This window comes from Gracilinanus agilis, chromosome 2 (genome assembly GCF_016433145.1).
Source record: "Gracilinanus agilis isolate LMUSP501 chromosome 2, AgileGrace, whole genome shotgun sequence".
In the NCBI taxonomy this organism is placed as follows: domain Eukaryota; kingdom Metazoa; phylum Chordata; class Mammalia; order Didelphimorphia; family Didelphidae; genus Gracilinanus; species Gracilinanus agilis.
The window spans coordinates 421405643-421433273 of NC_058131.1; the positions used below are offsets into that span (position 1 = coordinate 421405643).

The window sequence follows — 27631 nt, forward strand, 5'->3', positions numbered from 1 at the left end:
CTCATTTTCCCCTTTGTGAGGCCCTCAAATTATTTCAATAGTGGAGGCGAGAAGACCTATTGTAAGGAGATTTCCAAAGTCCAAATGGATGGCCATTCCAGTGGTGGGTACAGGAATAGAGAGAAGAGGAGGGATATGAGTTACTATGAAGAGAGAATCCCCAAGCCTTGCTACAGTAACCTACTCAAATGAGAAGGGAGAGAGATGGAAGGTCTCGAAATGGAAGAGGCTTCGAGGTACAGCTGCAACAAAGCCAATAGGGAAGTCCAAAGGCGGAACGGAGGGGGCAGAGAGGGAGAGGGGAATACGCTAGGGCCCGGCCCGAGGGGGTGGATGGGTCTGGAAGGGATGGTTTGTCACTTTATGGCCCTGTTTTCTGCAGTGGTCTGTGGCTTCTGAGGGAGGCAGAGAAGGGAAGAGCGGATAGAGGAGAGCGTGGTTGGGGCAGACAGAGACATGAAAGTCATTGGCAGTCCTCCAGTTTCCGCGGTAAAAATTTTAGAGGCACAGGTAATGAGATTATTATGATTAATTAAGGTACAAGGACCCTGCTCGAAGTGGAAAACGCTTTCAGATCTGGAGTTGAAGGGCGCTAGGTTTGCCTCTTACATCCTATGAGACCTCGGGCAAGTTAGCTGACCTCAGTTTCCCCATCTGTAAAATGTAGGGGGATTGCACTTCGGTCCCTTCCCACTTTCGATCCTGTGAGTTATTCCCACATCCCCCCCGTACGGCGTTCAAACCAGACCCCCCCCCCATCGTACTAATAGCTGTCCTTGTCACCATCGCACTAATAGCGCTCCACGCTCGGACCGAGGGCTTCGTTCACCGCCGCTGCCCGGGACCCGAGCCGGGCGGCAGGAGGCGGGGCCGGGGGAGGAGCCGAGCTCGGCTTCGCGGCGTCAGCACTGAGCGCCCGGCCAGGAAGCTGAGCTTTCCTGGAGCCGCCACCGCCGCCGCCGCCGCTACTACCGCCGCCGCTGCCCCCGACCACGTGCGGAGCCCGCCCGCGCCGGACCCCGCGGGACAGCTGGGCAGGCAGGGCAGGAGCCTGGAGCAGCCCCAGGTGAGGCTCCGAGGCGGGCGGGGCTGCGCAGGACGAGCAGGACCCAGGGACCCCCAACCACCCCCACCCCCATTACCCTAACTCCTCGTGGCGTCTGTCCCCAAACAGCAGTCTGGGGGTGCGAGTGGGGAAACTTTAGTCATTCTCCAGGCCGAGACTTCAAATGACAAATGGGGGAAAATAAGGCTTGGAAAGTCACAAAGACCATCCCGTGCCCTTTGCCCACAGGCCCCAGTCGCTCCATTCCCTCCGGTCCTCATGAGGTATTGGGCACATAACCCAAACTACTCAGGCCAAGTACCGAAATTTGTTTACCCATCCCCCAATGGACAATACTTTCTTTCCAATTCTTTCTTACCACAAAAAAGTTTTGATAAAAATGTTGTATAAAAGTCCTTTAAGTATATATGTGTGTGTGTGTGTGTAGACATATAGTGGGTACCTGTATATGTGTAGATATATATACACAGTGTGTATGAACCCTGCCCATAATTATATATATGAATATATATACATATATAATGTGTATGTTCGGAGAGTGGTTATTACCCCTATCTGTAATACTTTAAATATATATATACATATATAGTGTGTATGTGTGTCACAGTGTGTATTACCCCTACCCATAATTCTTTAAATATATATACATATGTATAAAAAGAAAGTGTGTATTACTCCTGCCCATAATGCTAAAAATATATTGGTATATAAAGGACCTAAAGATGTAAAGAAATACATAAAAGATGTATGTATGGTAGATATGTATATGTACACACAGATATAAATATATATTACTCCCTTTCTCAATTCTGCCCCTTTGAATTTCTCATTTCCTTTAAAGCTCAGCTTCTAAATGAGGTCTTTCTCCTCTCCCCATCAGTGTTGGAGCTGTAAGCTGTGTCTTCCTTGTCTTTGAATCCTTAGTATTGGCACATGGTAGGGGTTCACTGAAAAAAAATTTTTTTTAAATCTAGTTGTTTTGTTTTGTTTAGATGTTTTCAGTTATATGTGTCTATTTGTAACCCCTTTGAGAGTTTTCTTGGTAAAGATATTGGAATGGTTTGCCATTTCCTTTTCCAGCTCATTTTCCAGATGAGGAAATTGAGGCAAATAGGGTGAAGTAACTTGCCCAGGGTCACACAGCTAGGAAGTGTTTGGGGCAAGATTTAAATTCTAGTCTTCCTCAGTCCAGGCCTCCTGCCACCTGTAAAGGGTCTTTAAATATATAGACATACTATAGGTAGATATTGTGTGTATTACCCTTGCCCAGAATGGTGCTATATTGGTGTATAAAGAACCTTTATATATCCATCCATCCGTATACATCCATACAATGTTTGTGTTACTCTTTCCCATAATGCTCCATCCCCATGCCATTTCCTTCAGTCTCCCTTGTATAAAAACCCCAACCCCTTTTTGCCTGCACCTCCCTTTGCCTGCCATCCCTTACTCCTTGTCTGTCCCACTTCTGGGTCCCTTCCCTGTTCCTGTTCCTGTACAAGGTCCAAGTTTCATTCAATTTTTTCCTCACCAGTATTTACTAGAACCCTTGTCTCCTGATTCTTAAATCAGATTCATTTCCAACATGTATTTTGCCTTTTAAAAGTACCCAGAGACCCAGTGGGAAGTTAACTCCCACAAATATGAGGATATTCAGGATGAGACATTCAGTGCCCACTTCCCTTTTTCTTTGACCCAAAAGAGTTCTTGTCTCCCCAAATAGAGAGTTGAACAAATCAAATCTTTTAAAGTTCTCATTTATCTAGGCATCTCTTTAACAGCACCTTCTATATACTTGTCCTCTTCCTGGTTTCTGACAGTGTTCTTTTGGTTATCTTTTTGCCAGTCTTTTCCTTCTTAGGATCTTTGATTCCCTCTCAAGATCATTATCTACTTCCCATCCATCAAGGAAGGAAGGAAACAAGAATTAAGTACCTACTATGTGCTTAGTGGGGCAGCAAGGTGGCACAGTGATTAGAGTACCAGGTGTTGAATCAAGAAGACTCATCTTTATGAGTTCAAATCTGGCTTCTGATCCTAGTTGTGTGACCCTGAGCAAGTCACGTAACCTTATTTGCCTCAGTTTCCATATCTGCAAAAGGAAATGGCAAACCACTCTAATATCTTTGCCAAGAGTTGGATGTGACTGAAACCACAAACGACAACATGTACAGCTAGGAACTCTGCTAAGCACTGTACAAATATTCTCTTATTTGATCCCCACCATAACCCTGGGAGATAGATGCTTTTATTATCATCCCCATTTTACAGTTGAGAAAATTAAGGCAGAGTAAGTGACTTGCCCAAAGTCTCATAACTAGTGTCTAAGGCTTGATCTGAAATCAAGTCTTCCTGCCTCCAGGTCTAGTGCTCTATCCACATTTGGATACATAGATATCCCTTATGATTTGGTTCTGGGCCCTTTTTTCTTCTTTCTCCCTTCTCTCATGGTTCTCATCAGCTCTCATGAATTCAATTATTATTGCTATGAAGTTATCTTTTTAAACATTTTTTAAATTTCCTAAATATGTCCAAATTTCATGTAAATTTAAAAAAAATTTAAATTTGAGAGTTCCAAATTCTCTCCCTCCCTCCTGTCCCTCACCCATCCCTTGAGAATGAAGTTAAATCTGTATGTTCATTTCTCCTTTCTGTTCTGAGTTTCAGTCCTTAATCAAGCCAGCTGAATAAATCTACTTGGATGTCCCAGCCACATCTTTAAAATCAACTTGTCCAAAACAAGACATATTCCTCACCTCCCTGCCTCTCCAGCCCTTTCCACCTCCTTATGAGTGAAAAACTTATTAATTTTCTGACCAGAATGTCTCCATTCTTCCAGCTACCCGTATTTGCAATCTTGGAGTCATCCTTGACTCTTGAATCTTTCTTGTCCCTGAACTCCTCCCTTATCCCATGTCCAGTTAGTTGCTGGAGTCTTATAAATCCTAAACAAACAAACAAACAAACAAATAAATTCTATTTCTATATCTCTTCCCTTGGCCCCTTCCTCTCAACTCATATAGCTGCTATCCTGATTGGTTCAGTCTCTCATCACCTCTTGTTTGAACTATTCAAATGGCCTCTTACTTGGTCTTTCTGCCTCCTGTGAATATTCCTCAAACATAGGCCTAACCACAGCCATTGCTCCCCAATATATTATCACATCTGAGCTTTAGCTTTATGATTTATAAACTTTAAAATGCATATATACACCCTTACCAATCTTCCACCTATGAGACAATACACCAAAGTACAAGGGTTAAAAAAAATGCATATATAACTATCATATTATTAGCATTGAAGAATTTCAGTAGCTGCCTCTAGAATAAAATATAAACAGCCTGGCAAGGCCTTAAAAGGCCCTCTACGATATAATTCCAGTTTCTCCTTCCAGGGTTATTTCATATGATTCCACTTCACAAATTGTATTTTCAGCCAGTTTGGCCTACTAGCTATCTAGTAGTGTCTGACTTCAACCTAGCTATATCCCTTTGCACAAACTATCTAGATTTCCTGGAACCACAATTTTAACTAGGAATTCCTTGTTTCCTTCAAGCCTTTCCTGATTACCTCTTGTGTGGAGTGGAAATTGAGAGGACCTTGAAAATTTCAAATTACACCCTCTGTAATCACTATGAAAAAATATGACTAGGGAAAACCATCACGTAAGATGTAATGCTAGAGAGAGAGAGAGAGAGAGAGAGAGAGAGAGAGAGAGAGAGAGAGAGAAAAAGACAGAGACTGGCAGAGAGCTCTCTCTCTTCCCACCTCTCTCTCTCCCCCAGACTGCCTCCCTCCTCATAGGAAAAAATACTAGAGATGTTGGAGTCAGATCATTGAATAGCTTTACAATTACTTTGCAATGGACACATTCAAGCAAATTAACATCTTCAACAAATTGGAGAATAGCTTTACTGTGGATACATTCAAGCAGAGTAATTGGATTAAAATTTTTAAAGAAATGGTCTTTAATTTACTATTACCGTGAGATTTTGATAACTAATAACTTGAGGATAACAGACTAATTTCTCACTCTGAACACTCTTTTCCCCATCAGTAATTAGCATTGGTTTATTCAGTGATTCTTCAGTTGGAGACCCCACCTAGGATTTTCTGGCAAAGATACCAGAACAGTTTGCTATTTCCTTCTCCAGCTTATTTTCAGATGAGAAAACCAAGGCAAACAGGGGTAGTTGATTTGTTCAGGCCATGTAGTTAGTAAGTATCTGAACTCAAGGAGACAGCATGCAATAACTATGTACAAATAAGCTATATACAGGATAAATTGGGTATATTTAACAGCGGGCATGGGTGAGAATTAAAGGGGATTGAGATGTATCATTTCTATGAAAATGTTTCTTAAGGTTTTATGACCACCCCTCATCTCTCCCCTGAGTTTCAGTCCTTATTTGCCAGTGGGATCTTTCCAAAGCCCAGATCTGGGAGACCTCATTATGAAGACCACCCTGGCTGCTCTTGTTCATCGTGATGTCTCAGATCAATAAGTATTTCTTGATTTTCACCCCTCCCAGGTCACCTAGCCTTGACTACATTGCTTCCTTGACCTTTGCAGTTAGAATCACTGGCTGTGGGGAGTGGGTTAGGGGAAGGGGAAGAGAGGAAGACCTCTTCCCTCTGGCAGTTCATTTTAGTGAAACTACACAGTATTATAATACAGAATGATACATGTTAAGTGCACTGCAAAAATGCAAACTTAGTGTTCTATGAGTTCCAAAAGAGAAAGGCCTTATCTATTTGGTTGGGTGGGTGGGGAATCTGGGAAAACTTGACACTTAGGAGCTCTGAAAGTCACTTTACTTCCGTCTTCATATCAGCAAACTGGAAATGATAATACTTGTATGACCTTCCTCTTGGGGTTGAGGGGAGGAAGACTTTTTTTTTTTTTTTTTTTTAATAAAGCTCAAGGGTTCTCTATTAATGGATAGTTTATTATTGTTGTTGGATGAAGTGACAGTTGAGCTAGAAAATGAAGGTTTGGGTAGGCTTTATGGTATTTATGATAAAGTCCTTTACTGGGAGCCTTTTTCTGGACTAGAACTCATGGTTCTGGTCCTGCCAGGCACAAACCTCTATATTTATACAACTTTGTTCTTTCTTTCCAGAAGGGCAGGAAAGCTTCTGGAGACTTCCACAATGAGTTTCGTTGAGTACGAAGAGCTCATTAAGGAGGGTGATACCGCCATCATTTTCTTGGGCCATGGCTCAATGTTCCCTGTGCAAGTCCAACGTGGGGCTCAGACCCAGACCAAGTATGGTGTGATCCGCCATTCAGCCCATCTCATTGGACAACCTTTTGGCTCTCGGGTGACCTGTAGCAAGGGGGGCTGGGTATATGTGCTCCACCCCACCCCTGAGCTCTGGACCCTGAACCTCCCACACCGGACCCAGATTCTCTATTCCACAGACATCTCCATCATCACCATGATGCTGGAACTGAAACCTGGCTCCATAGTCTGTGAATCAGGTGAGCTTTGTTAAATGCAATGATAAGGGGCTGCCTTGATCCTAAGGACTTCCTGGTCTTCTGATATCTTTGGAAACTCAGCACTCCTTGATTTGATCAGACTTTGATTCCATCATTCCTTCAACTTTCCACTAATCACATCTAGATATTAGATTTTTCCAAATGTGACTCACTCCTCCCTGTTGTTGCCCCCTCAGATCTGCCTTCCCTGTTGAAGTTTTATTTACACCTGGTCCTCCCCACTATCTGCTGTGTTTTTGGAACCCTCCAAGTTTGCCCCTATGTCATGGGAACTTGCCTTAAGGGAAGTCTCAGACTGACCTGTCTCTGACTAAACTATAAACCTTAAAGTATTTAATGATCCCAGTTTTGGTAAGATTAGTAATAAAATCTTATTTAAAATTAATTAATTTATTTTTCCATGGTTACATAAATCATGTTATTTCCCTCCCCTCCTCCTTCCCTGCTCCCAGAAATGGAGGAGCTTGAATCTATCGGCTAGATAATCAAATCTTAAGTACCCTTTTTGTCTTCCTAGGTAGCTAGGTATTGTCTTATCCCTAGTACCTCTTCCCAGGTGGCTAGCCCCTGGCTAGAATCAGCCTTTTGTATCCATTGTAAAGCATCAGCCTCTTCCTGATAATCCAGCCCTGGACACCTCATTTCCTTGTGGCCATTGTAAAGCTAATCAATTATACTTCCCTGTCCTTTATTCCACAAAAGGTATATAAGACCCCCAAGTTCTGTTACTCTTTGTTTTTTATTTTTATTTTTTAATTTTTTAAACCCTTACCTTCCGTCTTGGAGTCAATACTGTGTATTCTAAGGCCGAAGAGTGGTAAGGGCTAGGCAATGGGGGTTAAGTGATTTTGCCCAGGGTCACACAGCTAGGAAGTGTCTGAGATCAGATTTGAAGCTAGGACCTCTCATCTGTAGGCCTAGCTCTCAATCCACTGAGCCACCCAGCTGCCCCCTGTTACTCTTTGTAAAATCATCTTCGGTGGTAGGTTTTCTGAAAGACACTTTTCCCAGAGTCCCAGGGCTTTGACTCTGTGGAGGCTGAATATTGAGCACTGTCTCTTGTCCCGATTAAAGATTGGATTTGCCTGACTACTTTAGTGCTTCTGTATTTTTCAAAATTGACACCCTTTAGAGTTGGTACTTCAGTACTCTCCTTTGTTGTGGGTAACCCCAAATTGCATTTCCTATACCCTGATTTAAAGATCCTTATTGCTACTTTGGAAGTCCTCTATTTTTAGGTTGATACATTTGGTATCAGTGAGTGGGATTTGAAGACCCCTGCCCAGCTGGCTACTGTTTTTTGACCTCAGGCCTCTGGTACCAGCCCAGCACCCTTGTACCCAGTCTGGGTTTGATTATGTGACCCAGCTTGGGTGAGTCTCTTGAATTCTTGAACTTCTTTTTTCCTTTGAGTTCCTGGATCTTTAATCAAGGACTTCTTGGGGTCCATTCCAAAAGATCCCCTTAAAGAGACATCTGCCAGGTACATGTTTTCAAATTATGGACTGTGTACTTGCAAATATTTGGATGATTGGCAAAATTTAACCAAATCTAAACCCTAACCCTGCTGACCATAGTGGGAGGAGTGAGAGCTTAATTTAATTCTGTAATGGTATGTCAGAACGACTGATAAATGAAAATTTTGTAAATTGAATGCTATTTGAAGAACTTATTACCCTACAGAGAAGTTTTTTATTAAAGAAATATTTCCCTATTCCCCATTCTTAGACCTCATTTTCCCTACACATTAAATAAAGGCATTAGACTAGATGCCATAGTTTTATTGCTAGAAAAGACTTTCTTTTTTTGTTGTTTTAATTTTTTAAGAAAATTTTTAGAATAGACTTTCAATTCAGCAGGTGTGTTTATCTGAAAGAGATCAGAGTATAGGGAAGGCAGGATATCTGTCTTTGTGGAGTTTATAGTCTAATAAAGGGGAGAGACACCTAATATTAAACATTAGGTACATTATCCAGGTGCCAAGAAAGTATAGCAAAGTCCAAGGAAGAAGTCCATTACAGGCCAAGGAGGATCAGGGAAGGTTTCTCAAGTATTTGTGTGGGGCTTTAAAGGAGTGTTTAGAACTCAACTTACAAAAGAAGGCAAAGGAGAACCTTTTACATATGGAAGAGTCAGATATTTATTTATAACTTATTAATTAATAAGCATTTATTAATACCTGCTTCTAGGTGCCAAGAATAAAAAAGAAAAGCAGAAACGCTCCCTGCCCTCAAAAAACTTGCAATCTAATTTTTTAAAAAGTAAAGTAAATATCTCATTTGTTCTTTATAACAACTCTGTGGGGTAGGTGCTATTATTATTCCCATTTTATGGTTGAGGAAACTGAAGTAGAGAGAAACAAAGTGACTTGTCCAGTGTCAAAACAGATAAGGAAGCATCTTAGGCTAGATTTGAATTCATGTTCAGGCCCAGCCCTCTATGCAGCTACCTCTAAGGTATGGAGGTGAGAAAATCCAGCTTTCCTCTAGGAAGGTCATACTGGCAATACATATTACAAAGCCAGGATTCAAAAATAGCTCAAAAAAAAAAAGCTGTTGTCACTATCCCAGGATGCCTTCCTTGGCATCTGGGGGTAGGGGTGACCTCGAGTAGGTTAATTTCGTTGTTTTGGTTCCTTTATCTATAAATTGAGAGGAAAGAACTAGATGATCTCATAAGATTCCTTCTGGCTCGTAATCTGTGATCCTTCTAATGCTAAGATTCCAGGACTCCAATGAATGAATAAGACAGTGCCAAATCTGGCTTGGCAGGAGGGTGGGCTACCCAGCACTTTCTCTACTTTCTGGAGATGTTCCAGAATTCTAAGCCTATTTCTCTGCCCCCAGGGAGCCTGATTAGAACTAGTTAGTCATCTCCTGTGTTTTTTTCTCACTGTTCCCACTATCTCTGTCCAGTGATTTGAGTGAGTGAGTGAGTGTTTTTTACAGGTCAGTTCACTAAACAGAGAAAGGCCAATGGTTTTACTGAAGGCTCCTTAGCCAGGGAATCAAGAGAAACTGATCTAACATGGATTAGGATCCATAACCTTGGGCAAGTTACTTCTTTTGTTCTGGGCCTCAGTTTTCCTTTTTGTAGACTATCAGGAAACTATTGTCCCCACCCTGTCATTCTCTTTGGGCTTCCTTGGGGCCCACCCTTTGTGGGAAATATGTTTCCTGAAAAGGTCTTAGCCTTCTTGCCCAGCCCTGGGAGGTAGGTGGGAGAAAGGACTAGGATTGGCATGTTCTTCTTTCATTCTCCCATGCCTGTCCAGGCCTGGCTGCCCATCAGGTCCTTGTTGGAGCTTCCATCTGTCCCTCTCCCTCATCTGTGCTTGGTGTGGGCTTCATGGACTTGATAATAATAATAGCAATATTTTCTTATCTTATTTTTTCTTTTCTTTTGTTTAAACCTTTACTGTGTATTGATTCTAAGATAGAAGAGCAGTAAGGACTAGGCAATGGGGGTTAAGTGTCTTGCCCGGGGTCATACAGCTAGTCCAAGTCCCTCTATCTCTGGGTTTCACTTTCAATCAGCTGAGCCATCTAATGATATTGTTCAGTATTTTTGTATATGAACAGAACATTTAATAGTTTGTAAAGCTTGGTGGTTTAGTGCTGGCCCTGGAATCAGGAGGACCTGAGTTCAAATGTGACCTCATACACTTAGCAGGTACATGACCCTGGGCTAGTCAATTAACTGTTTGCCTCAGTTACCTCATCTGTAAAATGAGCTGGAGAAGTGACAAAGCACTTCAGTATTTTTGTCAACAAACCAAAACGGGATCATGAAGAGTCGGACACAACTAAAGTGACAAAAACAAAACATATTTCCAACTGCCATGTCATTTGATTTTCATGATAATCCTGGCTAGGGGAAAGGTGCAGAAGGTAGGAATAGCTATATTTTTTTATTCACTATTTTTAAGATGGAGAAATAAAGGCCCCCCCAAAATGAAGTGATTCATCCAAGTTTTATAGCAAACTGGTTGGCAGAGCCAAGAACAGAATCCAAGCCTTCTTATTCCTGGTCATTCCTTCAGCACATATTCCCTGAACACTGGCTGGGTACAGAAAACTCTTCTGAGGGCTGTGGGAGGAGGCAGAAGGATAAGACCTAATCTCAGCCCTCAGGGAACTCAAATCTAGTAGAGGGATAAGGCTTGAGACAGAGAGAGATACAGCATGTGACAGATGGTAAAAAAAAAAAAAAAAATTAGAGAGCTAGTAAGTTATGGGAAAAAGGTTTGGAGAATGGAAAAAAATCACTTCTAGCCTGGGAAGAGAGAAATTAGGTTAGGCTTCCTGGAGGAGATGCCATCTGAGCACTGCCTTTGAAGATCAGGGAAGATTTCAACATATAGAAGTAAAAGGGCATTTTAGTTTGGGGGATAGTGAGCAAAAGTGTTGAAGAAGAGGGTTAGGAATCAAGCAAGAAATGAAAGTTAGGTTTCCCAGGATATATAAAATATAAATGGGGGGCAACTGTGTGGCTCATGGGTTGAGAGCTAGGCCTAGAGGAGGTCCTAGGTTCAAATCTGACCTCAGATACGTTCTAGCTGTGTGACCCTGGGCAAGTCACTTAACCCCCATTGCCTAGCCCTTACCATTCTTCTGCCTTGGAGCCAATACACAGTATTGATTCTAAGATGAAAGGTAAGGGTTTAAAAACTATATATTTATTTGCAATAAATATAAAAAAATATAAAATATGAAAGGAAGTAGTGGTAGAAGTTAGGCAGTTTGCCTAATGAAAGAATGCCTGAGATGATTTATCATGTTCTCCCCTTATCCTCCAGGCCTGTGGACCCTACTGGGAACCATTCTCCTTTAGTTTCAAACCTGGATCTGGCTCTAGGAGCTCTAGCCTAGGCACAGTGTGAGTGAGGAGCTGTACAGAGTAGGTAAGATAGACACAGTCTGCTGTGGCAAGTGGAATATTATAGTCCCTCTTCTCAAGTCTCCCTCTTTAGCTCCTCTTCTTTGCCTCACTGCCCCTTCCATGCTGGTCTCGAAAGTCTGATGGATTCAGCTAAGCAAATCATCTGAGTGAAGGTGTCCTCTTAGAGAATTTCTTGTCTGCTCAATAAAATGGAACCTCCTTGTGAGGGCAGAGACTATTTCACATATATGTTTGTAGTTCTCCCCTACTGATCATGCTTAACAAACGTGTGTTTAATTGAATCCAGAAAAACAGAAGAAATGAGAAGAGACAGAATGAATGACAGAGATGGAAAAAAGACTAGGAATTAGAGATGGAGAAAAACAGAAGGAATGAGAGAAGAGAGAGAGAATAGACTGAATGAATTCCAGAGATGAAGAGAAGGAATGAGAAGAGAGGGAGACAGAATGACAGATGGAAAAAAGACAAGGAATTAGAGATGGAGAGAAACAGAAGGAATGAGAAGAGATAGAATGAACAAGAGAGATGGAAAGAAGACAGAAGAAATGAGAGAGAGAGAAGAGGGAGAGAATGAGGGAGAGGACAAGTGAGGTAGAGGAGAGCCCCAAATTTTAGTTTTTGATCATTGAGACATTTATCCTTCCCCAGCCCTCTTCCATTTCTCTTTTTGTCCATTTGCTTTTCACAAGTCCTTGGATGTACTCCATCTGGGTCTGGTCATTCGAAATAACTGAGGATACCTGGGGGCTCTTTCACCTCACTTATTTGGGGTTTCAACTTCGTTGACCATTTTTGTGGCTATTCATTTCCTCTGTCAGAGAAAGAGACCAAAAGAAGACTTGAGCTTTCTCAGGATCATGGTTTCATTCACTCCAAGCAATGATCTGGTCCATCCTTTAAACCTGCTTCTTTCCCCCATCATGGAATAAAAGCCTTTTTGCTGGCCTCAGCATCCCTCTCGGACTTCTGTACCTTTTGAGTTTCAGTGTTCCTGACTGTGACTCTTCTGTGACTGTGCTGCATTTTTAGTCATTTGTGACCCCATTTGGGTTTTTTAAATTTTTTTAATTAAAAAAATTTTTTTCCATGGTTACATGATTCTTATTGTCTCCCTCCCCTTTTTCTTTCCCCCTTCCTGAGTCAACAAGCAATTCCACTGGGTTATTCATATATTATCACTTAAAACCTATTTCTATATTATTCATTTTTATAATAAAGTAATTTTTTAAAACCAAACCCCCAAGTCATATACCCATCAACCCATGTGATCAAGCAGTTTTTCTTCTGAATTTCTACTCCCACAGTTCTTTTTCTAGATATGAATAGCATTCTTTCTCATAAATCCCTCAGAATTGGTGTGGTTTTTGTTTGTTTCTTTTTTATAGCAAAGATACTGAAGTGGTTTGCCATTTCCTTCTCCAGCTCATTTTATAGATGAGGAAACTGAGGCAAACAGGGCTAAAGGACTTGCCTAGGGTTACATGGCTAGTAAGTGTCTGAGGCTGGATTTGAACTCTGGAAGATTCCCTAGTGCTCTATCCCCTGCACCATTCATTCTCTGTTACATGCTCTCTTTTTCTGATTTCTCCAAGTTGACAGAAGTGTCAGTGTATCCACAACTGGTCTCTTTAGACCATTCTCTCCTTTATCCTTTCTCAGAATTGTTTCTCTTCGTTTTATTAGAATTTTATTCTTGTCCTCTTTCATGGCCATTAGGCTTTGGAGTCAGAGTACCTAGGTTCAAATATTGACTGCTAAAGGGCAGCTAGGTGGCTCAGTGTATAGAGAGCCAGAACTGGAGACAAGAGGTCCTAAGGTTCAAATCTAGCCTCAGACACTCCCTAGCTGTGTGATCCTGGGCAAGTCACTTAATTCTAATAGTCTAGCCTTTATGGCTCGTCTGCCTTGGAACTGATACTTAGTATCTATTCTAAGACAAAAGGTAAAGTTTTAAAAAAATTACTGACTTCTCTTTCATCCGTAGGCAACCTTGGACAAGTCAGTTCTTATCAAGTTCCTGGAAATTTAGGAGGTAGAGCCAGATCAGGGCTTCTTAATCTGGGGTCTATGAACATTTTTTTTAATCTATTTTGATAACTGTTTCAATATAATTGATTTCTTTTGAAATCCTATATGTTTTATTTTATGCATCTAAAAACATTGTTTTGCCAAAGAGTTTTTAAGTTTTTTGGTTTTTTTAGTTTTCAGGTTTTTAAGGAGTCAGTGTGGTGGCTCAGTGGATAGGGTGTCAGGAAGACTTGAATTCATATCTGGGCTCAGACCTTTACTACCAGTCTGGACAACTCATTTAATCTCCAATGGAGAAGGAAATGATAAACCACTCTGATATTTTTGCCAAGAAAATTCCGTATGGTCCATTGGATCACAAAGAGTTGGACACAACTGAATGACTGAACAAGTATAGGTTTTATTGGTCTAAAGGGGTCTACAATATAAGAAAAGATCCAGGGTCAGGTGAGCTCTAAGGACCCTTCCAGCCCTAAGTCTGTGATTCTTTGAGTTCCACTGTATCATTTTAGGTCTTGGGACCATTTGTACCCTTTGATACCTGTTTTCCCCAAATCTTGGGTGCTTGTCACACTAGAACTTCAATTTTTTTCTTTTTTTAACTCTTACCTTTTATCTTTGAATCAATACTGAGTATTGATTCCAAGACTGAAGAATAGTAAGGGCTAAGTCATGGGGGTTAAGTGACTCGCTCAGGGTCACACAGCTAAGCAGTGTCACCCAGGACCTCCCGTCTTCAGGCCTGGCTCTCTATTTACTGAGTCACTTAGCTGCCCCATAGGGCTTCTCTTTCAAAAATTCTAGGACAGAGTGGTCACTTATCCCTAACTGTTTCTTCTTCGACAGCCAGTTTTCTCATTGTTGATGGGTACCAGATCCAGAATAGCAGTTTCCTTTATTGTTTCCTCCATCTTTTGAAGAATGAAATTCCAGAATAAAGCCAAGAATGTGTCATCTCTGCTTTTGGCAGAGCCCCGGCACTACTGCAGAATTGAAGTCTCCCATCACTACTATATTGTGTATCCATGCTGGGGAATGAGCTCCCTGACACCAGAGTTCTTTGAGCAGGATCTGGGTGGCAGCTTGTTGGGGGTGTCAGAGGGGTATTACTACTCAGGTACAGGTTGGAACCTGACCTCTTGGGGGCCCCCTACAACTCTGAGGTGCTGTGGCAAGTCCAGAGCCCTTGATCCTACATGTCATAGACATAGTCTAGCCTTGGCTTGCATGGGGTAAGGGAGGAAAGAGGAGGGAAGGAGAAGGAGATGGAAGAAGTGAGAAGAGGAGAGGAATTCCCATGCATTTGGTATTCTGGAGACCTGACAACGACATGACTTTCAAAAGTCTCTTCTCAGTTTCTCCCAGTGTAAAATGAGAAGTTTGGGCTGTATGCTTTCTAAAGTCCTTTCCCAGATACTGCCAAGCTATGTGACTCTGGGCAAGTCACTTAACCCTCATGGCCTAGCCCTTGTTGCTCTTCTGCCTTGAAACAATACAAAGTATTGATTGATTCTAAGAGAGAAGATAAGAGTTATTTTATTTTATTTTTTTAGAAAAATTTTCCATGGTTACATAATTCTTGTTTTTACTTTTCCCTTCACTTCCCCCCCCCCCATATCCAACATGCATTTCCACTGGTTTTAACATGTGTCATCAATCAAGACTTATTTACATATTATTAATAGTTGCATTTGTGTGGTCGTTTAGTGTCTACATCCCCAACCATGTCCGCATCTACCCATGTGTTCAAGCGGTTGTTTTTCTTCTGTGTTTCCACTCCCACAGTTCTTCCTCTGAATGTGGGTAGTGTTCTTTACCATACCTCAGAATTGTCCTGGGTCATAGCATTGCTGCTAGTACAGAAGTCCATTACAATAAGAGTTATTTTTAAAAAATAAATAAATAAAAAACAATTTATAATACAATATCATAAAAAAATTAAAAATAAATAAAGACCTTTCCAGCTCTGACATTCTATATTTCGTGTTCTAAGGGCATGCCCACCTCCAATTCTATGACACCGAGCATGTAGCAGAATGGACTCAAAGGTCAGATTTGTGTGCAGTTAGTGGACAGAGCCTAGTTTCCCAGTCACACTCAGTGGGCAGGCCTTCTTACCCTCCCAGGGCAAACATTAGGGATGAGATTTAACCTGCTGGGGCTTTTTGCTGAGATCCTTTAGCTGAAGCTTATCCCTTTTCTGCTCGGGAGGACGGGTCCCTTTAAAAGATGGCTTGGTTTTTGCAAGTGACTTGAGTATTGAATGGGCCCTTTGTTTGAGCTCTGTTGTCACACTGCTTTTCCTGTTGAGGATTGTAATGTGTGTTGGGGAGAGAGAATTTAGAGTAGAAAAGACTTTTGACAGGGTAGAAGGGCTGGCTCTCTCACATCAAAGAGAGACAAAATGTCGACCTTGGGAGACCTTTGCATAATATAATATGAGAGTAGGAAGGAGCCCTGGAGTATATAGATTGTCACATCTAGAAGGGACCTTAAATAATAATAAAAATAAAATATAGTAAATAATAATATATTATCTACAATATATAATAATAAAATGAATAAATAGAAAAATAATAATCTAATCCAACCATCTGATTTTTTAGGAAGGACCCAGAGAGGGAAAGTGATATGCCCAAGGTCACATGGCAAGTAAGGAACAGAGCCACTACTTGAACCCACTTCTCAGTTCTCAGCCTAGATATTTTTCTTTCTCAGCAACACCATATCCCATTTGAACTATGATGGTTTTTAGAGAAGTTTTAGGGAGGCCAAACCTGTGATATCATTCCGTTGAGACCTGAGTCTGAGCTTGTGGTGCTATCACTGGGAGAGCCTCAGAATCACAGATGTCAGAATTAAAAGGGGCCTCCCAGCTCTAATTCTCTGATTCTCATGGGTGGTGAGCATGTAGCAAAATGGCAGCAATATCACAGGGCCTACAGCTTGATCCACTGGGTCTGTCTCCAGATAATGGATTTAGCCTTGCTTCCCAATCATTTCCAGGGAGCTACCATCTGAGGGAAAGCCTTAAAGATCTTAATTAGTGATAGAAAATCTTAGAGATCTTCTAATCTAAGCCCTGTTATTTTACAACTAGGGAAACGGAGGCCTAGAGTAAGTGACTTGCCTAAATTTGTGATGAAAGTAAGATTTGAACCTAGCTTTTTGATTCCCACGTCTGGGGCATTTTCCATTCCATCTTTTACAAAGATGCTTGGGTACCATTCCACATACCAGAAATGGGTAGGAGGCTGGTCTTTCTGGACAATCTATCCCCCTAAATTAGCCTTGCCTGACTGAGCTAGCTGGAGACCTGCATTTCAAAAGAGGCTGATTTGGAACTAGTCACTCCAGGAAGGTGAGTAGAGAGCTGAGGCCCTTTCTACTCAGCCAGCTTTTCCAAGTTGAAGCCCTTGACGGAGGAAAAGGGTGACTGAGTAGTGGGAGGGATTGGAATAATGATGAGGGCTTAGAACAATGGTTGTTCAGAGATGGGCCCCAGCCCAGGGTCACTGGGCACTTGTGAGAAGCTCTGTTTTGTATTTTTCCTTAACTGATGTTAGGAGCTTTTGATGTTGCTGCCATTATGAATCCTCAAATCATTTCTCACAACCAAGAGACTTTTCCTTCCTGCCATCCATTTTGGGCTGATAGTGTAGAGATGCTGGCCTTCCTTTCAGCTTTGCCTAGTATTTGAGTGTGGAATTTGGAGTTAATGCCCTTCATTGGGTCTCTGTTTTCTCCTTTACAGAATGAGAATTATTATTCTGCTTCTCTTCATGAATCTTTATGAGCATTTGGAAGGCAAGAAAGGCCTTCAGCACCTATTTGAACCCAGAGCTTTTTGCTTTTGCTAAGTTCAACTGTAAGCAGCCCTGGAAGTTAAGTTTTAGAATTTTCAGAAAGTCAGTTGGAGCCTGAGGCTATAAATAGTTCCAAGCTTTTGCCTTCTGGCTTTGACTTTGCCTGTTGGCTCTGCTTTTGGCTCTGTCTTGGCCTGTGTTTCTGTCTTTTGGGGCATTTGGACCTAACTGATTTCTCTGGACCTCTCCCTGACCTCTCCATATTACATCCCTGTTATTTTTCCCTGAATTTCCCTTTGGGCCCTGGGAGGAAGGGTGGGCTTTTGGTGATTTGATATCATGGGTTTAGTTTTCTGTAGGCAAGTAGGACATCCTTAAATCAAGCTATCCTTTATTTTATTGATTTAGTAAATACTTTACTTTAAGACAGTCAAATCTTCCTGACTGGGAGAGAGCAGGCTCTCTCAGTCTAACCCCTCCTGTGACCCTTCCCCCACCATCAGCTTTCTCCCTAGTGGCTGTTACAAAACCCTAAACCCCTCTCTCCTTCTGATTATCCCTGACATTAATAAATCCCCATTGTTACCTACTCAAAGCCTCTGGTGAATCATTGTATGGAAGATTAAGGCAAGAGCTGAAGAGGGAAGGAATTATTTTCTTTTATTTCTTGAGGGAACCTCAGGCATCCATCTTGGCAGGAAGTACCTATCCTAGACTTCCTGCAGCCATCAGTTTCTCTGGCAGGGAGGAGCCCTTTGGTCTCCTCCCTCAAGGGACTTAGAAATTAACGAGAAGTTCTCCTGCCAGATATAAAACATTTCTAACTGGCCCAATTCCCCTGTACCTTAGAGATACTTTCCCTGCTTGAAGGGTTCAGCCTATCTCCCCAATATCCTCTGTCTCTAGCCTTGGTGAATAACCCTGTTTGAGCTGCCCTCCTGTTTACTTTCTGTCATTCCCTTACCTTCCTATATACCACCTCATCCTTCCCTACACTCAGCTATCTCTTTCATCCCCCTTCCAATTCACCTCCCAATTCACCTCATCACCTTTTATCCCTCCTCACTACCCAAAATTGCCTGAGACCTGCTAGATTACCCAACTTCTTTGTAATAAAGGTTGTCAAAATCCTTTGACCACTTATCCATTGGGAAATAGCTTCTATTGTTATGTATTTGTACTATTTCTTTATATATCTTGAATGAGAAATATCCATATTTGATGTAAAGGTTCTTTCACATTTGACCTCATCTGTTCTTGTCTTCATTACACTGATTTTGTTCCTGAAAAAGCTTTTTATTTTCATGCAGTCAGAATTATCTATTTTGCTTTTCTTCTATGATTACTTCTATCCTGTGTTTAGTTAAAAATCCTCCTAATAGCCATAGCTGGGAAAGTTCCCTGATTGGGTTTTCTTTCAATTTTTTAAATAGTAGATGACATTAATATTCTGGACACTTATTCATTTCAAGCTTATCACAGTATAGGCAATTGGTGGGATAGTGGATGGAGTGTTTGGCCTGGAGTTATAGAGAATTGAGATCAAATGCAACCTTAGATCTTGTTAGCTCGGTGACCGTGAGCAAGTCACTTAGACTGTTCCCCTTTATTTAACTATAAAATGGGAATAATAATAACACCTACCTACCCGGGCTATTGTGAGAATCAAATGAGAAAATATTTGTGAAGAGTTTAGCACAGTGCCTGACATATAGTAGGAGCTATATAAACACTAGCTATTATTACCATAATGTTATTATGTAGGTCTAAAGCTACCCACATTGCTCTTCAGTTTTACCAGAAATTCAATAACAGGATTATTGAGTTTAATTGCTTTGGATTCTTTTTAATCTAGTCAGTTCCACCTATATACTTTTCTACTTTTTGTTATTGTTCAGTTGTGTTCAATTCTTTATGGCCCCATGTAGGATTTTCTTGGCAAAGATACTGGAGTAGTTTGCCATTTTCTTCTCCGGATCCTTTTACAGATGAGAAAAACCAGATTAAATGACCTGCCCAGAGTCACACAGATAAGAAGTGTCTGAGGCTGGATCTGAACTCAGACCTTGCTGAATCCAGGCCTAGTTTAATGAACTATATGCCACTTATCTCTGCTTTCTACTTTTTAACCAGTAGTTTTTTGGGGGGGGGATTTTTAACAAATAGTTTTGATGGTGCCTTCTATAGAGACAGATACAGAAATGCTATTTTCCCATCATTATTTCCTTTAAGATTCTAGACCTTTTGATTTTTTAAAAATGAAATTTTGTTATTTCATCCAGTATCCTCTTGGTAGTTGCCTGTCATCCACTAAATCTGTAAATTTGTTTAGGTAACAGAATCATTTTTATTATATTGGTGTGGCCCTTCCATGAACACCACCCTTTGATATATATATATATATATATATACACACACACATACATACATATATACATTTACATATTTGTAATTGTATCTCTATAAGTCTTGAGTGTTCCCAAGGAGAGGGATTTCTAGCTAGTTTAGGCATTTTGTGGTTCTTTTGAATGGGACTTTCCTTCTCTATTACTCCTGGATTTTGTTATTGCTATATGGAAATTCTATTGAGTTTGTGTCCGGCTCCTTTATTGAAGCTATTAATTGTCTCAGGCTCTTTGCCAGTTCTCCAGTATTTTCTAAGTAGTAAACTATCAGGTCTTCAGCAAATAGGGATAGTTGTGTCTCCTCTTTGTCTGGGCGTATGCCTTTGATCTCGTTCTTGACTTACTGATATTGCTAGCATTTCTAGAAGCAGGTCAAGTCACAGTTACAAAAGGTGGCATCTTTGCCTTGCTCTTGCACTTACTGGGGAAGCTTTAAATGTTTCCCTAAGGAAATAGTAATGATAATCTCCCATGTTTTGCATATATATATATATATATATACATATATATATATATTTTTTTTTTGCTTACAGGTTCTTTACATCCCTCTTACTTATCCTTATAAGAACAACCCTCCATGGTAGAGCACAGGAAATTTAGAAATATAGGCTGGTAATTGACTTGCTCGAGGACAGATAACTAGTAAGGAGCAGAGCCAGGGCTCTTAGAATCAGAGCTAAAAAAGATGTGGGAGTGGGGGAGGCAGCTAGGTAGCACGAGGGATAGAAAGCCAGGGATTTTAGAGGACCTCGATTCAAATGTGACTTCAGATACTTAACTTTAATTTCCTAGCCCTTGCCACTCTTTCCTCTTAGAATTGACTCTAAGATAGAAGGTAAGTTTAAAAAAAATAAAAGGACCTTAGAATAATTAATTAGAGAACATCAGAGCTGAAAGGGTCCTTAGAGATCATCTAGGTCAAAATCCAAAATCTTCATTTTATGGATTAAGAAACTCAGGTCTCGAGAAAGGAAATAACTCATACAGCAAGTTAGGACGAAACTAGTACTAGAACTGAGCTCTTCTGTTCTTGGAGTATTGCCTAGGCTTCCCAGATGGGGGAGGAAGACTGTGCTAGGCACCCCTAGAACTCATCTGTGGAACCAGAACATCACATCCATTTCATGGATCGGGAAAATTATAATATACTGAGGTTAAAGTCCAGGGAGTGAGAACAAAGAATAAGGTCCAGAGAACAAAGGTGACCAGCTTTTAAAGATTATCTAGTCTAATCCCTTAATTTTACAGATGAGGAAACTGATATCTTTAAGGGGAATGGAGATTAAAGTCACATAGATAATAAGGAGCAGTAGGAAGATTTGAATGCAGGTCCTAATTCTGTATCGAATGTTTGTGCAGAGAACAGAGACTGAATTCAAATTAAGTTCTCTTGCTTCCACATTGCATGAAGGGAACAAGCATCCTGTAAGTTGGGGCAAGGAGGATCAGACTGATCTTTAGAACCCATCAGTCAGTGTAGCCACAAGGCACAATTCAGATCCATAATCACATGGTTTCTATATAGTAGAATTCCTGGGTCATCTCCATTTACTAGAATAGCAGTACCAGTGCAAAGAACTCTGACTCAGTGGTCAAGGAGGTGCAGGTTCTTTTGATCTCAGCCCTTCCTGCTGTTCTAGCTCTTCCTACAGAGGAGTTGAATTCCTCTTGTGTAAATTGAGTATATGTTGGAGCTCTTGTTCTGCCTATTTGACTGGCTGTTGGAGGGGGTCCAGAAGCAGAGAAGAGATGGAAGAGAAAGAGAGGAAGAGAGGAGTGGAGGAGGGAAAAGGAAGAAGAAGAGGAGGGAAAGAAGGAGGGAGTAGAGAGAAGAGGGGAAAGGAGAGAGGAGAGAAGGGAGAGCAAGGATGGGGAAAGAGAAGTAAAGAGAGGAGAGGAGAAAGACAGAAACAGAGAGATAGAAGCAGAGACAGAGAAAGAGAGAAACAGACACACAGAGAGAAAGAGAAACTGAGAGAGAGAGAAGAAGCAGCCTGGAAATTTGGTTGAGGAAATCGCTGAGATGGGGAGTGAAACAGCTGATTGTCATTCTTTTCCCAGAGGCAATCCTACTGTTGATTTGATTATAGAATGCATAAAACATTTTGTAAAAAAATTAAAAGCCCCCTTCAGAATGCCAAATGGCATTATTCGTCTCTTAGCAGATACCAGCCAGTTCTCCTATACTGAGACATACCCCACCCTCAGAGAGATCAGGCGCTATGGGGAACAAAGGTAGGGAATTGGGCTTGGAATCAGGAAACTATAGGATCATAGTTTTAGAGCTGAAAAGGGACCTTAGAGATCAGGCAGCCTAACCCCTTCATTAAAAAACAAAACAAAAAACACCTTACCTTCTGTCTTAGTTATTAATTCCTGGATTAAGTGACTTGCTCAGGGTCACACAGCTAGGAAGTGTCTGAGTCCAGATTTGAACCTACATCTTCCTGGCTCTAGACCTAGTGTTACCTGCCTGCTCCTAACCCTTTCATTTTACAGATAAAGAACCTGAACCCCAGAGAGATTAAGTAACAGAGATTGAATTTGTACCCAGCTCATCCTCATTCCAAAATCAGGGTTCTTTTTACAACATGCCACTGGATTGTGATCTTGGCTCTGACTAGCTTTGTGATTCTGAGAAAATTGTTTCAATTCTCCAAACCTCAATTTTCTTATCTATAAAATGGGGATAATAATAACTTTTACTACTTTCCTTACAAGGTTGCTGGGAAGAGAATGACTTTGTGGGAGCTTTTATTGTTGTTAGTGAGCTGATAGAGAACAAAACCATGATAGCTGAGAGACCAGTACCAGACCTAAGATTGCATTGTCCAGGCAGGAGATGCTGTCAGGTTTCCAAGAAATGGGCTGCAATTGATTGGAATGAGCAGAGATGTCATGCAGGGTGTCACCCCAGACTGGGTGCCAACATCTGCTGCTCCCTCCATAGGTTTCATAGCCACTCTATCACCTTGATTAATGGGCCTGGAGTCAGGAAGTCCTGAGTTCAAATCCAATCCAGCCTCAGTCACTCACTGGTTGTATGAAACCAGTGTCTGCCGAAGTTTCTTCATCTGTAAAATGGGGATAATAAACAGCACCTACTTTGCAGGGTTAGGAAGATAAATGAGATAATATTTGTAATTTATTTATTTACCAATTATATGTAATTACAAATTTTCACACGTTTTCCTAAGTTATAGGATCCAAATTGTCTTCTTCCCTCCCTTTCCTCCCCCATCCTGGAACTAGTAAGCAATTCCATCTGGGTTATACATGTATTATTCAGAACTTATTTCTACAAATGCAATAATATTTGACAGGTGCTTAGCACAGTGCCTGGCATATAGGAGGTACTATATAAATTCTTATTTCACCCTCCCCCCCCCCCCCATCCCTTGCCTGAAATTTAAGCTATTTGCCCAGAGGGTCAAGGTCAGGGTGGGACTTGAAGAATTTGGACTTAAAATCATTTGTCCTCAATTCAGTCCTTTTTAACTTGAAAGCCTGCTGCCTACCAGCTGTCCCACACTGCTGCTCCAGATTGATATCATATAAATGCAAAATTGGACATTGAAAAAAGTGTGGTTTCGTCAAGAATAAGTTATGCCAGGGGCAGCTAGATGGCTCAGCGGATGGAGAGCCAGGCCTAGGGATGGAAAGAGCTCCTGAGTTCAAATGTGGCCTCAGATACTTCTTAGCTACATGACCCTGAGCAAGATACTTAACCCCTATTGCCATGGAACCAGTACAAGTATTGATTCTAAGAGAGAAGGTAATGGTTTAAAAAAAGAAAAAAAAATATTATATTTATCATTCCAAAGTAGGTCCATTTCCTTTTTCTAAAAATTGGGTTACTGAGAGCAATTTAGGTGGCCTAGTGGATAAAGAAACAAGCCTAAGGATAGGAGGTCCTGAGTTCAGATATGGCCTCAGACCTTTCCTAGCTGTGGGACCCTGGGCAAGTCACTTAGCCTTAGTTGCCTAGCCCTTATTGCTCTTCTACCTTGGAACAATACTTGATATTGATTCCAAGATAGAAGATAGGAGTTTTAAAAGAAAAGGGAAGGAAGGAAGAAGAGAGAGAAAAAAAGGAAGGAAGGTAGAAAGAAAGGAGGAAAAAAGAAGAAAGGAAGAGAAGGAAAAAAGAAGGAAGAAGAGAAAGAAAAAAGGAAAGAAGAAAAAGAGAGAAGGAAGGAAGGAGAAAAGAAAGAGAGAGAGAGAGAAAGAAGGAAGAAAGAAAGACCAATGAAAGAACCTCTTCAAAGACTGCTTTGTGGAAGAGGGATTAAACCTCTGGGGGTAGTTTGAGGAGCCTTGGGTGGACCTATAGAGAGACAGATTTACTGTGCTCCAGGGCCAAACCTCCTAATAATTAGCACAATCCCTGGAGTGGAAGGGGCTGGCTTGGGCTGAGGTAGACAATTTGGATGTTGTCTACAGGGGTATAAGCAAGGACTACCGCTTTTCTTGAATTTAATTTTTAGTTAGGATTCCTGTTCATTTGGGAGGAGATGGTCTTTGAGGCCTCTTTTAACTCAGAGAGTGTGTGCTCTTATCAAGTCCTTTAAAAATGTGGGTTGTGCCTGTTCTCCCTTGGCGTTAGAAAATTAGAGATGCCATTCTGCTGGCCAATTCCACCTGCTTTCTGATATTGTAGTTGTTGACCCCCTCTGGAGATCAATCCTTCTGGCCTTGGCGGAGGGGTAAAATGAGATGAAACTCAAGACCAGCTCTTTTGTTTCTAATACAAAGCTGGGAGCCTGGGTTGGAATTTCAATCCCAGCTCCCATTGTGGAGAGTGGGGAAATTCTGCCCTATTTTCCCCCCTCCCTTTCCCCCATCCCTGTGATGCCAGCCCTCCCCCAAACTCCTTGTGTCTTCCCTAGAGCTCCATCTGTCTCTCCTTCTGCTGGGAGGGAAGGCCTGGGAGAGGGGGAGCCAGGGGGCCAACTGGGGCTAGCAGAGATCAGTGGTGGGCTTCTCCACAAGCTCCCCTCTCCCCTGCCCATCCCATAATGTGGGCCCCCAAGTATATGCCCTTCAGCACTGCTTATCTCCCCCCCACCCCAAACCCACTCCCTACCCCATTCACATCTATACTTACTAGATGGGTCTCAAATATACCCCATATCTGCTTCTAAGTAATTGGAGCCACAGTTTGTAGTTTCTCAGATTCGAGAATTTGAAGAGATCTTAGACATGCCTAAGGAGCCCTCATAGAAAGCTTTTCTTTATGTTATACTTCATAGGATTTAAAAATTGGGAAAAAAGGAGGTGGGCTCTAACTTCTTCATTTAGAAGATGGAGAAATTGAGGCCCAGGGAGATTAAGAACTTTGCCTAAAATCACACAGGTTAAATAGCAGATCAGAAATTCAGATCCAAAGATTCCAGCTCCAAACCCAGAGCTTTTCTGGTTTGTTCCTCTTACTTCATGTTTTTCCCCACTCCAGGTCCTCATCCACTCACTTGTCAAATTCATCTTCCTACAGCAAAGGCCTAGCCTTGTCACATCTCTGTTCAGAAAACTGGTGACTTCCTGCCATTTCCAGGATCAAATCAGTCTTCTTGTTTTGTTTTTAAACCTTTAACTTCTGTCTTAGAATCTATACTGTATATTGGTTCTAAGGCAGAAAAACTACAAGGGCTAGGCAATGGGGATTAAGTAATTTGACCAGGGCCATACAGCTAGGAAATGTCAGAAGGTACATTAGAACCCAGGACCTCTTGTCTTCCAAGCCTGGCTCTCTAAATACTGAGCCACTTACCTTGCCCTCCAGAAAGAATCTTCTGTTGGATTTTCAGAGCCCTTCATAATCTGGTCCCTTCCTACTTTCCAGTTCTTACATCTTACCCTCAAGGATGCCACAATTCAGCAACACTGGCCTATTGAGGTTTCTCACTCTATCCTCCTATTCTGGGCATTTTTACTGGCTTTCCCCAGTGCTTTAGAACTCTCTCCTTCCTCATCTGTGCCTCCTGACATCTTTCAAGTCACAGCTAAAATCTCACTTTCTAAAGAAAGCTTTCCTGATCCCCTCATTCTAGTGCCTTCCCTCCCTTGCTTATCTCCAATTTATACATGACTTGTTCCTACATAATTATTCACGTGTTGTCTTCCCATTAGGCAGAGATCTCCTTGAGAGCAGTGTCTGGGTTTGTTTACTTGGAGTTTTTTTTCCTCTTTCTTTGTATCCCATAGTTCTTGGCAAGTCACTCCCTGGCCTGTTGTGGGGACAAAGCTTTCTAAGCCTTGAAGCTTTAGAGAAAAGAGAACTGCTAGTTGAAGAAGTCTTCGGTTCCAATTAAGTGTTCACTCGTGGGCAGTTCTTTACAATTTATAAAAAAATCTTAATTTTTTTTTTAAAACCCTTACCACCTGTCTTAGTATCAGTTCTAGGGCAGAAGAATGGCAAGGACTAGACAATTGGGTTTTCGTGACTTGCCCAGGGCCACATAGCCAGGACATGTCTGATGCCCCATTTGAATCTCCTGATTCCAGGCCTGGCACTCTATCCACTGTGCTCCCTAGCTGCCCCAATACCTTAATGTTTACAAAGTTTTTCCTATTCCCTATCTTACTATAACCCAGAAAAGGAGAAGGGGCAGGGATTATCGTCCCCATTCTATATGTATAATTAGATTTTTCTCCCCAGGACTCTAAATCCCAGCTTCCCACGTTCCTTCTCACGTTAGTGCTAACATAGGGAGGATATAAATTTTGTGTACCTCTGCCCCGCTTTCTCTCTTTTTACCTGATCCGGCTACAGAAGCTGGCTTTGGGCCAGACAGGAGAACTTAACTCAAGTGGTCTTATTTTTGTTAGATAATTAGGTTTTTATACTTCTATTTCCTTTTTATTCTTTCTACTTCAAGTGATTAATAAACTTTATAAAATTAATACTTGGAGTTATTGATATTGATTTAAATCTTACATATAGATGAGGAAACCAAGACCCCACATGACCCTCATAAGTGACCTACCCAGAGTCACACCAGAGCCCTGGTTCTCAAAAAGCATGAACTTTGTGGAATTTACATGTACAGAAATACTAGCCTGGGAATTATTGGGAATTTACTCGTGCATTCTTGCATAAGTTTCCTAGTTGTGCTGCCAAACTTAAATGTGTGCCTTCCTCATAACAAACATAGTTTATGAGAATTACTGATCGGTCTCATACCAATGTAGAGCCCAGATCACCAGACCTTCACTGTTCAAGGCCCTTTCCTTGGTGCCCCATACTGTCCTTCAAAACGACAGAGCTTTGAGAGAGCAGAGTCAAAGGTTACTCTCCCAAAGAGTCCTGATAAGAATGTATGCCTGGTGTGAACAGGGCCAGACATGCTGGAAAACCATTTGGAACTCTTTCCTAGAAGTCATTAAACTGTCCTTAGCCTTTGACCCAGGAATACCTTTGCTAGGTCTGCACTTCAAAGAGAACCAAGAAAGAGGAAAAGGATTCATGTATAAACATTTATATAGCAGCTTTGTTTGCAGTGGGAAAGAATTGGAAACTGAGGGGGCGCCTACTCATTAGGCAGTCGCTGAACAAGTTATGGTCTATGAATATGGTGGAATATAATCGTGCCAGAAGAAAAGATGAAGGAGATGCTTTCAGAGAAAGCTGGGAAGACTTCTCTGAGCTGATGCAAAGTAAAGTGAGCAGAGCCAGGAGAACAATTTATACTGTAACAGCAAACTCAAAAAATCTCAGGGACTCTGATAAATGGGATGACCTACTACCATTCCAGAAAATTCATGATGAAACTCACTGCTTACCTCCTGAAACAGAGCCGAGGAGCTCAGAGTCAGATGGAATCCTTCCTTCCTTCCTTCCTTCCTTCCTTCCTTCCTTCCTTCCTTCCTTCCTTCCTTCCTTCCTTCCTTCCTTCCTTCCTTCCTTCCTTCCTTCCTT

The 27631-nt window shown here is 41.5% G+C and overlaps 1 protein-coding gene across 1 annotated transcript in view; it reads left to right on the plus strand.

The window, feature by feature from the left end:
- The first annotated feature begins 986 nt into the window (after positions 1 to 986).
- Positions 987 to 27631, plus strand: part of TRMT61A (tRNA methyltransferase 61A) — a 41792-nt gene continuing 15147 nt past the window's right edge. Inside the window, exons 1-2 of the mRNA XM_044661884.1 lie at positions 987 to 1066; positions 6190 to 6551. Of these exons, the coding sequence (XP_044517819.1) occupies positions 6221 to 6551 (331 nt within the window). The 5' untranslated portion in view covers positions 987 to 1066; positions 6190 to 6220. The remainder of the gene's footprint in view (positions 1067 to 6189; positions 6552 to 27631) is intronic.